General features: G+C 43.5%; 1 protein-coding gene across 1 annotated transcript in view; it reads right to left on the bottom strand.

Moving 5' to 3' along the window:
- BMP7 (bone morphogenetic protein 7) overlaps positions 1 to 16,454 on the bottom strand; it is a 90,875-nt gene that overhangs the window by 20,316 nt on the left and 54,105 nt on the right. Inside the window, exon 2 of the mRNA XM_063459547.1 lies at positions 1,031 to 1,223. Coding sequence (XP_063315617.1) covers positions 1,031 to 1,223 — 193 coding nt within the window. The remainder of the gene's footprint in view (positions 1 to 1,030; positions 1,224 to 16,454) is intronic.

The following is a 16,454-nucleotide window of genomic DNA, read 5'->3' as shown; positions in this document are numbered from 1 at the left end:
TACAGACTGGCAAATTGCTCCAAAACCTTAAATGGACTTTCTCAACAAACATTTTCCGTGTCACAGACTGACAATGTATTATATATAATGACAGTTCTCTGTAGAGACAGGCCTTGTCCTCACCTGAACTTTCAACATATGTAGTTAAAATTACACTAATGTAACAATAGCTTTAGATAATGTCGGAACTTTTTGTGCGCTAAGAGCTAGCTTCGTTAACCATTTGAGAGACAGAGCCACGTCGGGCACTCAAAGGGTTAGACTAATGCTAAAAGAACTCTGGAGAAACAGTTGCAAAACATTCTGTCTATTTTGCATTTTGTCGAATTTTGATGCAGCTTTTACAAAGATAAGATTCACACGTGCATCTTGATTTTTATATGTCAAAGAAAGGAAAGATTTTAAGATGAGCTATAATTAAAAAAAAAAACATCCACATTGGCATCAATCTACAGAGCACAAAATAGGATGTCATGTGAATATATGTTTTTAAGAATTTTCAATTTATCAGTGGCTTGGAAATGGTAGAGACATAAAAATAATTTTCTACAAATAAGAAGAAGAGAAAATTCTCAAGATGGAATATTAAAAGAGAACTGTGTCAGAGTGATGCTGGGCCACTATCCTGCACAACTGCGCAGTTTTTACATCAAGCCTCTTTTACAACCATAAGCATTACCACTGTGATTCACCAGTCTTCCCACAGTCCAGCCACACTCCTATCCTGTACTGGCTTATTACTGACATACATACACTAAACATTGGCAACTTCTGTATGTGATCTGAATGTTCCAGTAGTTAATTTAATTAATCATACACATGTATATTGCTTTGGGATACCGTATGTTTGTCTAAAGTCAAACAATTATAATATTGGAGAAAATGCTTGAGTAGCTCTTTGAAGGTAGAGCAATCACCATAGAATGTTCCTGGTCATTGTTTCACTTTTAGAACGTTTCTCCGAAATGTCTGATTATTATACATAACCCAGTGTTTTCTGAAATACTGTGTGTTCAATGAGACCACTCACCTCCCTGGGTGTTCCTGTAGGACCTGATAAACACTGATCTTGAATGTTTCATTTTCAAACCTCTCTCGGATATAATCCTTATATATCCGAAATTCGGCTGCAGTTACAGTTTCCCCCTCTGGGATTTTGGCAAGATCAAACCGAAACTCTCGATGATGGCGACGCTGATGATAGAATTCTTTGTCGTGCTCAACTGGAAAAAAAAAACAAGTAGAACATTTTCACTCTAGACACAATTTAAATGTGCATTGCATTGATTAAATAATTACGCATTAAGGAAAGGTCAAAGGCCAAATAAGATATAAAGTTTTCCAAAAATAGGAAAAATGTGCAGAATTAATTGTTGGACCAAGCAATTCTTATCTGCTATCACATTCTTATGTTGTTGGTTTTTTTTTTGTTTTTTTTACAAAACTGGGAGTCTTAGAGATTTGATTAGAAAATGGAAAATGTTAGGGAAACAAGGGCCAAATTGGAAAATGTCTCAACTCATTCTGTAGGTCTGGTACTTGGCCTACAAATTGCAATCCGCTTGTCAATTTTGCACAGCTTCCAGATAAGTGAATTATCTCCTAGGTTTCTAGTGATTCATTTAAGACAATCATTTTTTTATTTTTTTTACATAGGGACTGTATGATTTGCTTGCCACTTGAAGGTGCATACCCCTGTAAGTAGCCTTTCAAGCACTATCATGAAGGGCACTGGCTGACATGTCAAGTCACACATCTCATATTAAACGCTATTTTCGCTAACAGTCCTTCGAGACCAGCACTGACTGTCACCCAGTGTCAGTAGGCCTGTACCTACAGAGGAGCACTATTGAATGCAGATATGTAATATTTAAAAAGAAATAAATCACTATTTTGGAGATATACAACAATGAAAATATACATACATTTAATTATGCATTTTTTGTTCATTGGAGTTATCTCGAATAACTGTTTGCAAAAATTGTAGAGCTCCTGTCTGCAGCCTTTGCAAGCCCTCCCCTTGTAACCCCGCCCAGACATCCGGTTGGTGTCCAATCACAGACTTCACAATGCAGCTCAATGAGAGGTCTTCCAGGGCAGGTGCTCTGGGCAATTTCTGCCTCTTGAATTTAGCGCCACTGTGGTAAACGAATTAGAAAGTAACAGGATCGGCTGTCTGATTCACAGACAAGGGTGGTGTAACAAGGTTCATTTATAAAAGTACCAATTTCTATTGAAACCTGCCCTTTTTGTGAAATGGAAAAAAAACACACTCTTCACACATAATGTATTTCAACAAGCTCAAGAGCTTTATGTGTTTGCAGTATCCCTTTAAGCCCAAACGCAAAAAAATTCAGCATGGCTTAGTGTGTGGAGACCCCTAGGTGACTGCTCGTCCAGGCAGCCTGTCATCCTTGTGCACAGGTGTGTCAATAACACGCCCCTTTATGACCAGGAAAAACTAATTACATCATAGACAGGCCCACCCTATTTCAGACTTGCCAAACTTTGCGTGTCTGCACTGGTTCCTGCACATGTTACTGGAGGAAAATCAAATCCCAGGAAACAATGTTGCAAACAAAGTAACATACAGCAGAGTTATTTTCATTATTATGAATTTTTGCAATACTTAAAGAAATGCAACGTTTCAACCTTAATGCCTAAAAAGGTGATAAACCTACCCGGACATATCTCCTTAATTTGTTTATGTGGTAAAGGGAAGCATGGCGTATTTGTGTGACTGGCGTCAGGACTCAGACAGCATTAAACCTAATTTAGGAGAGATATCTGTATATATTCCGGCAAAAGCAAACTCATCTACAATTTACTCCAAGTCTCTGCTGCTGTTTACTATGATAATATCAACTAACGATACAAACAGAGCTATTAATAAAGGGGTTAGCTGAAAAAATACACGTTACAACCACTGCTCTAAGACACGATGCCAGACCTTTCACTTTGCTACAAATGTGTTTCAGTTGATACGAACAAATCAAATTAATTGTCATCTGAGCCCCCGACAAATCGAACGGTCTAGGACAGGGATAGGCAACCTTCGTCACTCCAGAAGTTGTGGACTACATCCCCCATAATGCTCTTACATCCATAGTGCTGGCAAAGCATCATGGGAGGTGAAGTCCAAAACATCTGGAGTGCCGAAGGTTGCCTATGCCTGGTCTAGGATTTACCTGCAGAAACTTATTTATTGAATAAAACTCCGCAGGTAAATCCGGACTAGATCGAATTGTTCGGGTCTGGGTTAAATGGGATTTTATTTGTTCATAGCAAATGGAACGCATTTCTTCATTAATTAATTTAATCCATCAATCAGTTACTGATTAGGAAGTGAATTGGGTTCTGCAATTTAGACATACGGCGATGCAGAACCTTTGATGACCCACCCATCGGGACAATGAAATAGTATGTATCCAGGAAAGCACGGTGGATCTAGCAACAGTTAAAACAAAAAAGAGTTGAAAAGATACGTTTTTAAGTTAGTAAATAACTCTGCGAATTTGTATAGGAAACTGATTGTGACTTGTAATACACAGGGTGTATGGAACAGGTGAAAGATAAGTTATACTGAAGACCACAATCTTGTGTTCTAAACGTAGCACGGGGCAGGTGAAACAAGGATAGGGGAGCTATATATATATATATGTATATCCCCTATCCTTCTTGTTTGACCTATATTCACCTATATATACAGAGGGGAGACAATAAGCTAGTTAAAAAGAAAAAAACAGCAGAGCAGGGCATACAGATATACAGCTGCATATTTATTATTTATTTATTATTGCCATTTATATAGCGCCAACAGATTCCGTAGCGCTTTACAATATTATGAGAGGGGATTTAACTATAAATAGGACAATTACAAATAAACTTACAGGAACAAGAGGTTGAAGAGGACCCTGCTCAATCGAGCTTACATTCTATATGTATATATATATAAACTGATCGAAGAAAGGTGAAGTGGGAGTATTGAAAAAGAACTACCGGTATATAAGACGTTCAGATGTATGCATATATAAAGTTTTGGTAGTTTGTCAGAAAGCCAGAATCTGCATTAAGTCCTTCATTTATGGTGTTGAAATGTGCGATCATTTTCATCTCAAATGTCTTTTGTTCATGAGAGTCTTTAAAATTCCCTTTAAGAACTTTAATCTTGAAGTTTTAGATGGAGTGATCAGTCTGGGTGAAGTGATGAACAACAGGTGTACAATATTTGTTTTCCTTGTGGTTCTTGATTGAGTGTCTGTGTTGTTTCATTCTGAGATGCATCTTAACCCCTTAAGGACCAAACTTCTGGAATAAAATGGAATCATGACATGCCAGACATGTCATGTGTCCTTAAGGGGTTAAAGGGACACTCCAGGCACCCAGATCATAGAAACATAGAATGTAACGGCTGATAAGAAGCATTCGACCCATCTAGTCTGACCAATTTTCTAAATACTTATGCCTATCCCACGCATGCTTAAACTCCTTTATTATGTTAACCTCTACCACCTTAGCAGGAAGGCTATTCCATGCCTCCACTACCCTCTCTGTAAAGTAACACTTCGTGATATTATTTTTAAACCTTTGCCCCTCTAATTTAAGACACTGTCAGCTAATTGAAGTGGTCTGGGTGCTGCGGCCCCTATTGCACTTAGAGCTGCAATCTAAGACATTACATGTTTACATTTTTACATTGCAACTCTAAGTCTGCCCTCTGTGGCTGTCTATCAGACAGCCACTGGGGGGCGCTTCCGGATTCATAACAGACTTTTGGTCCGTTATCTGATGCTAGATGTCCTTGCGGACCTCCAGCTTCAGATCTTCCCCATAGGAAAGCATGGAATAATGTTTTCCTATAGGGAGGTCTAATGCGCGTGCGCGGACAATGCCGTGGATGCGCATTAGGCTTCCCCCGCCGGCTGACATAGGCCGGGGAGGAGCGTGGGCGGGACTTTGGTGCTGGATTCAGGTAAGTAGCTGAAGGAGTTTCCTGCAGTGCCAGGAAAACATGTTTGTTTTCATGGCAGCGGAGAGTCCCTTTAACCCCTTAAGGACCAAACTTCTGGAATAAAAGGGAATCATGACATGTCACACACGTCATGTGTGCTTAAGGAGTTAAGGCTAGTTTCTCCAGTGTAGCAACCTTTGTCACACACTGAACACATCAGCTGTTGTAACCTGAATTTTTCTTAAAGCAGAGCAGTTGCCCATTTTAAGTTGTTGGTATTGGTCGTGACCTTTCAACTATACAGTGATAGAGTTTAATGTGGTCAAATTATCTAGAGCAAAAAAATCCTGATAAGTACAGAGTACCAATCAGGTAAGAGAGGTAAGTTGTTCTACTCTAGTTCTGCACAAACTTAGTAATCAACTAAACAAATAAATATATAAGTAAATAAAACTAAAATAAAGAAACTGCAAATGCAGGACTCCCAATAATCCTGATTTTGGCGTGACAGTCCCAATTGTAGCGTCCTCTCCCGCAGTCCTGACTTTGCTTCCTGGTCCTGCTTTTGGGAGACCATGTAACTGTCCCTACAAATTGTAGCATGAGAGCATCATTAGACATGCTCTCGCTAATATTCAGGGCACTAGGGACCCGGCATAGAGCACTGAAACAGCGATTTCTGCACTGTCCGCTCTCCGTGCGCTAACCCACTCCTCTTGGGTGTTACCAGTGATGCATTTTGTATCACTGGCCAGCCTCCTATAACCCTGAACACTAGCATCCTTCTTCACGGGAAGCAGAAGTTATAAAACTAAGTTTTGGCATTGTTTGACACTTTTAATTATTAAACATCGCCTTGCAAGGTGGATTTTGTATAATTAAAGCTTACTTCTAAGTGAAAACTCCCTCTTTATTTTAGGCTAATTGATCAGAGACAAACTTCCCATTATCTGAACTATAAAGCACTTTAAATGTCTTTATAGTCAAGAATGGCTATTAAAAAAATATTAGAAAATCCCCTTAGGACTGGCGGAGAATTAAATGCCAGCCATCCATAAATCCACTGGCAAACTGCGTGCTAATAACAGGGATAAATATAAAATTGCAGCAATCCCATGTGACAGCAAATGTTTTATTTAACACAGATTTCAACAATGTATCCACTATAAATAGGAAGTAGAAGGGGACAGACAACACTGCACCGATCATGACGGGGAGATACTAGGCTGCATAACCCATTCACTTTCACAGTTATGGTTAGTAACTTTTTCCAAATGGAGGATAATAGGCAATGCAGTCATAAGCAACTAACGTGCTTGAAGTTATTGATCACTGATCTGAAATGGATGTGGGAGTGTTTGTCTTTATTCCAGATGTTTAAGCTCTCCCACACTTCGTGTAAAGATAAAGCACGTGATTGTGGCACTCCTAGTAACCTCCAGTCCAAGCTAGCGTATCCGAATAAATGTGAAACAGCTGAATATAAGATTAAGAGTTTCTTAGCTTCAATAAAGGTAAATCCAGGGCACTGTGATCCAACTGCTTAGAAGTATCTCATAGAGAAAAAAGAAACCAAACCTTCAGATGAATCAGCCTTTAATCAGTGTGTTGGTTTACCATTCCCACCATAATGGCTTTGATCCCTTCATGACACAATAAAAGGCTCAAATGACGCTATTTGTAATCCATTACGGCCTGATGGTTTAAGTCCAAAGATTTATCATTCTGGACCCGATCGGGAATACTCATCGGAGTTTGTCTGTCTCTATTTGATCTCTTTATGCTTAACCACCTTCTGCCATGTCCTGTGATGGAGAATATTTTCAGAACATCCTATTTAAAGGTGAATTATTTTCGATTGCTCAGAATACATCACAGTACTTAAAGGGACACTATAGGCACCCAGACCACCTTGATTAAATGACATGATCTTGGTGCCAAGTGGGGATAGACCGAGTATCGGTTTGGCCAATATTATTGATCAATATTCCGGATTTTGGCAAATATCGGTATCGGCCACTATTAATACCGATATTGCCGATATGGGCGGTGGCCCAGCACGCACAGTGCCGGCCCCCTTAGGGCACACTGACTATGTGGGTGCAACAATCGAGTGACCAGCAGGAAGGAAGTGCACAGCGCTCCCCCTTCCAGTCACTTAGTCTAGCGTGGTTGAGCCGAGCAGAGTGGACCATGGTACAGGAGCTTCAGTTTCCTGTACCCAGCCGGACTGATAGCAAGCACTTCCTCTGGCCAGGTACAGGAAACTGAAGATCCTGTACCGCGGTCCGCTCCTCCACACTACAAGAGAGATAATGAGGCACACAAGGGAGCGGAGAGGAGCACAAAAGGGTGGGGGACACACTAAAGTACAGGAAGGAAGAGAAACACTAAGGGGGGGGGGGGTAGTAGGGATGGGAGAGGACCACTAAGGGCCAGGGAAGGAAGGGGAGGAGAAAGGAACACTAATGGACAGGGAGGGGAGAGGTATACTAAGGGACAGGGATGGGAGGGGAGAGGTACACTAAGGGACATGTAGGGAAGGGGAGGTGAGGTCAGGGGAGAGGTACACTAAGGCACAGGGAAGGGAGGGGAGAGGTACACTAAGGGACAGGCAGGGAAGGGGAGATGAGGTCAGGGGAGAGGTATACTAAGGGACAGGGATGGGAAGGGAGAGGAACACTAAGGGACAGGGAAGGGAGGGGAGAGGTACACTAAGGGACAGGGAAGGGAGGGGAGAGGTACACTAAAGGACAGGGAAGGGAGGGGGAGGTACACTAAAGGACAGGTAGGGAAGGGGAGGTGAGGTCAGGGGAGGTGCACTAAGGGACAGGGAGGGAAAGTGAGGGGAGAGGAACACTAAGGGACAGGGAAGGGAGGGGAGAGGTACACTAAGGGACAGAGAATGGAGGGGAGAGGAACACCAAGGGACAGGGAGGGGAGGTGAAGGGAGAGGAAGACCAAGGGACAGGGAAGGGAGGGGAGAGGAACACTAAGGGACAGAGAATGGAGGGGAGAGGAAGACCAAGGGACAGGGAGTGGAGGTGAGGGAAGAGGAACACCAAGGGACAGGGAGGGGAGGTGAGGGGAGACTAACACTAAGGGACAGGGAAGGGAGAGGTACACTAAATATTATTGAAAACATAAAAAAAATCTGATTGGCATGTATATTTTGTGCACTTACCACTTAAAAAAAATTAGCACAAAAAAAATTTACAAAATTAAATAAACATGTTCAGTTAACAGTAGATTTGTGTAGAAATTGTTTCTTCTTTCAAAACAGGTTATTTACAGAATATCGGTATGTTATCGACTATCGGCATGAAATTTCACAGACTATCGGTATCGGCTCTCAAAAATCAATATCATTCGATCCCTAGTGTCAAGTCCCTTTGGTGTTAACCCTATAAGTGAAAACATTGCCGTTCTGCAGATAAAGTTTTTGGGAGAGGACCTCTAAGGGACAAGGAAGGAAGGGGAGGAGAGAGGAACACTAATGGACAGGGAGGGGAGAGGTATACTAAGGGACAGGGATGGGAGAGGAGAGGAACACTAAGGGACAGGGAAGGGAGGGGAGAGGTACACTAAGGGATAGGGAGGGAAGGGGAGGTGAGGTCAGGGGAGAGGTACACTAAGGGACAGGGAGGGGAGAAGAACACTAAGGGACAGGGAAGGGAAGGGAGAGGAACACTAAGGGACAGGGAGGGGAGGCGAGGGGAGAGGAACACTAAGGGACAGGGAAGGGAGAAGAACACTAAGGGCTTGGGAAGGGAGAGGAACACTAAGGGACAGAGAATGGAGGGGAAAGGAACACCAAGGGACAGGGAGGGGAGGTGAGGGGAGAGGAACACTAAGGGACAGGGAAGGGAGAAGTACACTAAGCATTCTTGAATCTGACTGGCATGTATATTTTGTGCATTTACCACTTAATAAAAAAAAATACAAAATTAAATAAACATGTTCAGTTAACAGTAGATTTATGTAGAAATTGTTTATTCTTTCAAAACGAGTTATGTACAGAATATCGGTATGTTATCGACTATTGGTCTGAAATTTCACAGATTATCGGTATCGGCTCTTAAAAATCAATATCGGTCGATCCCTAGGAGTGCCCCATGCTTCCCAGGTCTCAAAGTCACCCAGTGTCCCCATGTCTCCCTGTGTCCCCATGTCTCTCAGTGTTCCCTAGTGTCTCAGTGTCCCCATGCCGCCCAGTGTCCCTTAGAGTCGGTGTTCCCATGCTTCCCAGTGTCCCCATGTCACTAGGACACTATGGGACACTTAGAGACATGGGGACACTGTGAGACATGGGGACACTGAGATACATGTGGACACTGAGAGACTAGGGGACACTGAGAGACTAGGGACACAGATACTAGGGACACTGAGAGACACCAGGGACACTGGGAGACATGTGGATACTGCGAGACTAGGGGCCACTGTGTCCCTAGTGTCTCAGGGTCCCCATGTTCCCCAGTGTCCCCATGTCTCCCAGTTTCCCAATGTCTCAGTGTCCCCAAGTCTCTCACCGTCCCCATGTCCCACAGTTTCCCCTTGTGTTTCAGTGTCCCGAGGCCTCCAAGTTCCCCCTAGTGTCTCAGTGTCACCAAGTGTCCCTATGTCTCCCAGTGTCCCCAAGTCTCTAACTATCCCCATCTCTCACAGTTTCCCCTAGTGTCTGTGTTCCCAGGTCTCCCAGTGCCCCCTAGTGTCTCAGTGTTCCCAAGTGTCCCTATGTCTCCCAGTGTCCCATAGTGTCTCAGTGCCCCCTCGTGTCTCAGTGTCCCCATGTCTCACAGTGTCCCCTAGTGTCTCAGTATATCCTAGTGTCTCCCAGTGTCGCCTAGTGTCTGTGTCCCCATATTTCCCTGCAGCCTTCCCCCCCATCCAACACTTACCTGAGCTGTTGGCTGTCTCTGCAGGCTCGGAGCTGCTGTCTGGATCCCCCGCGGATCAGTGAGTAGAGAGAGGCAGGGAGGGAGATGCTGTAACTTCTTATCCCTGCCTCTCTCCACACACACTCCTACTGGCCGGCGCTGGTATTGCAGAATAATTTCTGTTTATACTGAGACTGACATTTGTATTGCTGGTATTACTGCAATACCGGCACCAGCTAGGCAGCCTCAAATACCTGAGAAATACCTGGAAACCCTAAGAGTAGTGTGTAAAAAATAATAATATTAATAATATAGATTTTTTTTTTTTTATCAATGGGCCTATTCCATGGGCTTGGGCCTGGAGTTGCAGCTCCATAAGGCCCTATGTTAATCCGGCCCTGCTAAAACTATAGTGTTCCTTTAATATGCAGTTTCTTTGCAACAAAGTTATCAATATCATCCCTCCACCAATAATCAGTTCCAACAAAGCACTACAGGAAATTAAATGACAAATGGTATATCTAAGTGTTCCTTATTCAATCTGACTGGGTAAATTAAGAAATAATTTCTATCTAAGCAATCTATGTGGTGGTGATACAATTATTAATGCCTCTTGCATGAAGACCACTTAGGGAAGATATGTCTAAACCATCGCCTTTGGGCCATACAGGAGTAAAACAGATGTATTGTCTTATGAGCGGGTAATTAGCAAGAGAATACAAATTGATTTCTCACTTTCTGATTCAATATTTTTAAAATAAAATTCTTGGTTTCATTCTGTTTATTCTGAATCGCATCTCTTGTTACACAGAAGAAAACTATAGGATAGACAGAAAGTTAATCAGCAGACAAAATCCTGTCTGACATGGATTGTGTCTAGGCTTCTAAGGAAGTGGTTAAAGTGGCCACCTTGTCCGAAATGCTCTGTTATCCCAAACGACACAGCCGTGCATTATTTATATTATGACTTAATTCCCATTTCCCATAATGACCAGATGTCAAAGGAAAAGTTTCATAGAATATTCTTCAATGTAAATTGAACACTTGAATTTCTGCACATGTGTAGCTACAAAGCAAACATTTCTATCTATGTAAACTAAGGCAAAACAGAGGATGGATTCAATTAGCATCTAGCCAGGGGCAGTTTTTCATCTTGCATGTAGCTACCTCTTACTACTTGTACGTAAATACCCATCTTTTTCCTGACTACAAAAACGTTTATTTCCAAATCAGACCAGAGGGATTGTGTTATTATTTGGGGACCAGCTGGTTTAAGGCACTTTTTTTTTTTGAAAGTAAATGAAATCAAATGAGAATTTATAATCTTTCCTGGGGTCTGGATTCCATCAAACTGAAGGCATTATGCAGTAAAGGGCAGGTGCAGAAGAATAAAGGATTGCTCTGTTCTATATAAGCCTCCTGATTTGTATCTTAAACATGCATTAAACATTTTTTTTCTTTGGTTTGTTTTTCTTAATATGTGTATACATTCACTAGCAAAAGTCAAATCATAGAAGAAGTGGATGCAACAATTTGAAAGGCTCTTTGTTACCATAAATAAATGTGCATTACAAAAAGGATTTATTGAGAGAAGAGTGTCTTGTGTTTAGATGTTAGTGAACAGGACAGAAGGGAGTAATAACCCTTTTACAGAAACGCCATAAAGAATATTACAATGATTCAATGAGGAAAGAAAAATAAAAGGTTCAGAGTTTGTACACAATTCTATGCAGGCATCATATCAAATGAAAAAGCAGCAACAATCTTAATAATCGTTATCTAAACTCCAAAATTAGCCTAATGTTGCCTTTAATGTTGTACCTTTTTTATGTTGTGGGTGCTACGGATTAGTTTACACCGTCAGATGACCACTCTAAGCCAAAAAGTGGCGCCCTTGACAGACGGCACTCTGCGCTTCCTAATAGTCAATTTCAGAAGCTGGAATGCCGCTGGGGAAAAACCTTTAAGAACGTTTTAACCCCTTTAGGTAAGAAAGTGCATTTTGATGAAGTTGTTACAATGCTCGGATTTTTCCTTTAAGCCTATGTGCATCGTTTCAAAATTCATATGAGAAACGGTGAGGAAAACACACACCAAAATACACAGTCAATATAGCGCTCATCTTTGAACAGTTGGTCCAAAATAAGTAACTCTGGTCTCAATTTAATTTTGTTGAATAAGCTTTATAAAAGATTTAAAGGCCGCGTACGTATGAGGTACGTCCGACAAAAAATGGTCCTTAAGGACCGTGGACGTACGTCATACGTCAGCGGCTAATTTGAGCGCTGGAAGCGATCGTGAATGCTTCCAGCCGCTCTAAGGGTATTGCACGATGCATCGATATTGAGGCATCGTGGAATACCCCTCTTCACTGCCAGGCACCTACGTGATCGTTCCCCCCCGGAGGGATCACTTCCGGGTTGCTCCACATGGCGCCCGGCAGTTTAGTGCAGAGCATCGGAAGCCTATAGGCAGCCTTCTGATGCTCTGCCTGTACAGAGTGCCTAGAGGGGTCGAGGCACTCAGTAAATGTAGAAAAATAAAATTAATTACATTAAAACAAATAACCCCTCCTCTCCCTCCCCATGTACTTACCGATTGCCACAGTTCCCCCTCCGGCGATTGGTCTTCTTCTGAGGGGGACTGTCTAGGCTCAGCCCAGATAGCACCCCCTCCGCTATTTAGGACCCCTAGGGGCCATTGGACCGCTCTAAAAGAGCGGTCACATGGCCGCAATAGGTGTCCACAGTGCTGCCAGCAGGGGGACTGCCCGAACTGACCATAAACTGACTGCCTGAACTGACCGTAAATACAAGTAGCACTTTGCTATTTCCAAACCATTTGGTTTAAAAATGAATGCAAGTTACATTGTAACACTGATATCTGTCAGGAATCCCTGAATAACCCTTCATATGTAAATATTTTATTAAAAGAAGACAACCGAAGGCAGGCTTCCCCAAACTCCGGCCCTCCAGATGTTGCTGAACTAGAACTCCCATGATTCTATGAATTAAATAGATAGGCTGAGAATCATGGGAGTTGTAGATCAGCAACATCTGGAGGGCCGGAGTTTGGGGAAGCCTGCCTTCGGTTGTCTTCTTTTAATAAAATATTTACATATGAAGGGTTATTCAGGGATTCCTGACAGATATATATCAGTGTTACAATGTAACTTGCATTCATTTTTAAACCAAATGGTTTGGAAATAGCAAAGTGCTACTTGTATTTACAAAGAAACATAGAATGTGACGGCAGATAAGAACTATTCGGCCCATCTAGTCTGCCCAATTTTCTAAATACTTTTATTAGACCCTGGCCTTATCTTAAGTCTAGGATAGCCTTTTGCCTATCCCACACGTGCTTAAACTCCTTCACTCTACCACTTCAGTTGGAAGGCTATTCCTTGCATCCACTACCCTCTCAGTAAAGTAATACTTCCTGATATTATTTTTAAACCTTTGTCCCTCTAATTTAAGACTATGTCCTCTTGTTACCCTACACAGGGTCACTTGGCAGATATGGATTGACACCTATCCTAAGGATACCTGATACACACGGTCTTGGGGGAACCTACTGTCCTCTCCCCCGCCCCCACTCCTGCGCGGTGGGTGGGGGCCATAAATCACAATGGGGGGGACCTACTGTCCTCTCCCCCGCCCCCACCCCTGCGTGGTGGGTGGGGGCCATAAAAATAATGAGGGGGGGGACCTACTGTCCTCCCCCCCGGCCCCCACCCCTACACGGTGGGTGGGGGCCATAAATCACAATGGGGGGACCTACTGTCCTCCCCCGCCCCCACCCCTGCTCGGTGGGTGGGGGCCATAAAAATAATGAGGGGGGACCTACTGTCCTCCCCCCATGGCCCCCACCCCTGCGCGGTGGGTGGGGGCCATGAAAATAATTAGGGGGGGACCTACTGTCCTCCCCCCGGCCCCCACCCCTGCGCGGTGGGTGGGGGCCATAAAAATAATGAGGGGGGGACCTACTGTCCTCCCTCCTTGGACCCCACCCCTGCGCGGTGGGTGGGGGCCATCAAAATAATGAGGGGGGGGACTTACTGTCCTCCCCCACTGGCCCCCACCCCTGAGCGGTGGGTAGGGGCCCTAAAAAAAACAATAAGGGGGGGGACCTACTGTCCCCCCCTGCCCCCACCTCTGAGTGGTGCGTGGGGGCCCTAAATAAAAATCCCCCCCCCCAATCAAAGGTGACTAGGGGTCCCCAAGCCCCTAGTCACCCACCCCCCCACCCCAAAAGAAGTTAGCACCTACCTACCCCCCTCACCCTAAAAAATAGTGAGGGGGGAATAAAATAACTAACCTGTAAAGAAAAATTCAACTTACCATTTGACGTCTTCTTTTTTCTAAAATCTTCTTTTTTCAGCCCCAAAAAAGGGCAAATATAAAGCCATAAGAACCGACGCAATCTAAAAAAAAAAAAACTAGCGCCAAAAAAAATAATCCATCTTCACCCATGGAGGGCTCCGCGCAGACTTATAAAGCCTTACAACGCCCTGCAATTAGGCTAAGAACACTCTGATTGGTTAGATTCCAAGCCCACCAATCACAGTGCTCTTTGTCATTTTACACAGCGTGGGAATATTCCAAAGAACTTTCCCACGCTGTGTAAAATGACACAGAGCACTCTGATTGGTTAGATTCCAAGCCCACCAATCAGAGTGCTCTTTGTCATTTTACACAACGTGGGAAAATTCCATGGATAAGGGGGGGGACCTACTGTCCTCCCCCCCGGCCCCCACCCCTGCGCGGTGGGTGGGGGCCATAAATCACAATGGGGGGGGACCTACTGTCCTCCCGCCCGCCTCCACCCGTGAGCGGTGGGTGGGGGCCATAAAAATAATGAGGGGGGGGACCTACTGTATGATGTTGTATCGATCAGGTAGTGTAAGGGTTACGCCCGCTTCACAGTGACAGACCAAACTCCACGTTTAACGCACCGCAAACAACCGCAAACAGTCCATTTGCACAACCGCAAACTCCCCATTTGCACAAGGTTGGATACCAAGATAGCCATGTCCGTTCCTCCACCCAGTCACGTACAACACCAAGGGTCCCCGAAAGGTGACAACAAGCCCCCTGGGACGCCTGCTGTGTTTGGTCTTCCACCTCCTCAAAGCCACTTTCCTCCTCTGACTCCTCTTCTTCAGACTCCTCTCTCTGCGTTGCCTCTCTGTGCGTTATTATAAGGTGTGTTAAGTAGTACTATTCTTATCAGTTAATTCCCTGTTACGAGTAGAGGACTATTTCCTTGTTTCGCCAAACCCCTTCAAAGATAGAAAAAGCGGTATGAGTGGAAGAAACGAGGAAATGTGGTCAGGTGGTGGTGCCAGCCCCACCGAGGGCTTGTACCCAGGTATGCTAATAAACTGAAAAAAGAGAAAATCTCCCAAGAAGGAGATCTAAAACTGGCATTGGAAAAGGTTAGACAACTATAATAAAGTGATACCTACAAATCCTAGTGAGCATAGGTGTATAATAGAGGGAGAAAGGGAAAGCAGAGTAATGCTTCCTAATACCGTGGTTAGTACCCTTTGTTAAAGTAAATTGAGTAATGGACAAAAGTCTTTATTGTATCATTTATAAATAACAAAGGGATACTATACTCATTCCCCTATAGTGGCTAATTGTGTAATAATGGTAATACTATTACCTATTATATAATATTGCCAGGGGCAAGGAAATTCCCTCTAAATAGATGGGTATAGGCAGAGAGTATGGAGACTGGAGTGATGCTGGCATAAAAAGTGTCAATAAGGTGATATAAAGTTAAATGTATCACAGACACACAGCCACCCTTTCTCTTAGCTAGTTTCCAGAAATGCTGGATAGGTAGAAGGGTTATAAAGACTTTATAAAGGGTTATAAAGACACCTTCAAGGGTGTTCTAAGCTAAAGCTCAATCTAAACGTTTAGATGACTGCCTGATTTCCCATCACAGATGCTGGCTAGGAATAACACTGTGCAAGACAAAGAGTGGGTCTGTGCCCATAGTGCAGTAAAGTGTCCCTAGTGAAGTGAAAAAGAGAATAACGAGCTGGTGCCCAAGAGAATAACGAGCTGGCACCCTATCAGGGGACGTGTGTATGGCATAGATTTTAGGAACCGGGAGATGGAAAAAGATGCTTGGTCGGTCCTCCTACTTCAAACTTGGGGCACTACGCGTGCAATCTAATGTGCCACCAGATGGGAGAGGTGTGTTAAGTAGTACTATTCCTATAAGTTTAATCCCTGTTATGTGCCTTTTTTTTGGTTTGGTTTTTGAAGCCACAGTGCAGCACCAGAGGCCCGAAAAATTAGGCATGTACACATGCCTGAAAATTTAGGTATTGTTGCAGCCGCTGCTGTAGCCTGTTTGTTTCCCAGGGAGAAAGTGCCCTAAAACATTGCGGCTTGAACCCTAGTTGGTGGCGGATAAGTCACGCAAGTCAACCGGCATTCAGAGCTAAAATACAGCAGCGTGTGGACCATTTTTAGCCCAAGGCAGCTCATCTCATCAGGCCTTTTTAGTCGAATGCATCGCCCACTGTAAGTCCCTTCGGGATCCATCCCTCATTCATCTTAATAAACGTAAGGTAATCTAGACTTTTTTGACCTAGGCGACTTCTCTTC

Source organism: Pelobates fuscus, chromosome 6 (genome assembly GCF_036172605.1).
Source record: "Pelobates fuscus isolate aPelFus1 chromosome 6, aPelFus1.pri, whole genome shotgun sequence".
Lineage (NCBI taxonomy): Eukaryota > Metazoa > Chordata > Amphibia > Anura > Pelobatidae > Pelobates > Pelobates fuscus.
Note: the sequence above shows the minus strand (reverse complement) of the source record. Positions and strands in the feature narration are given on the sequence as shown.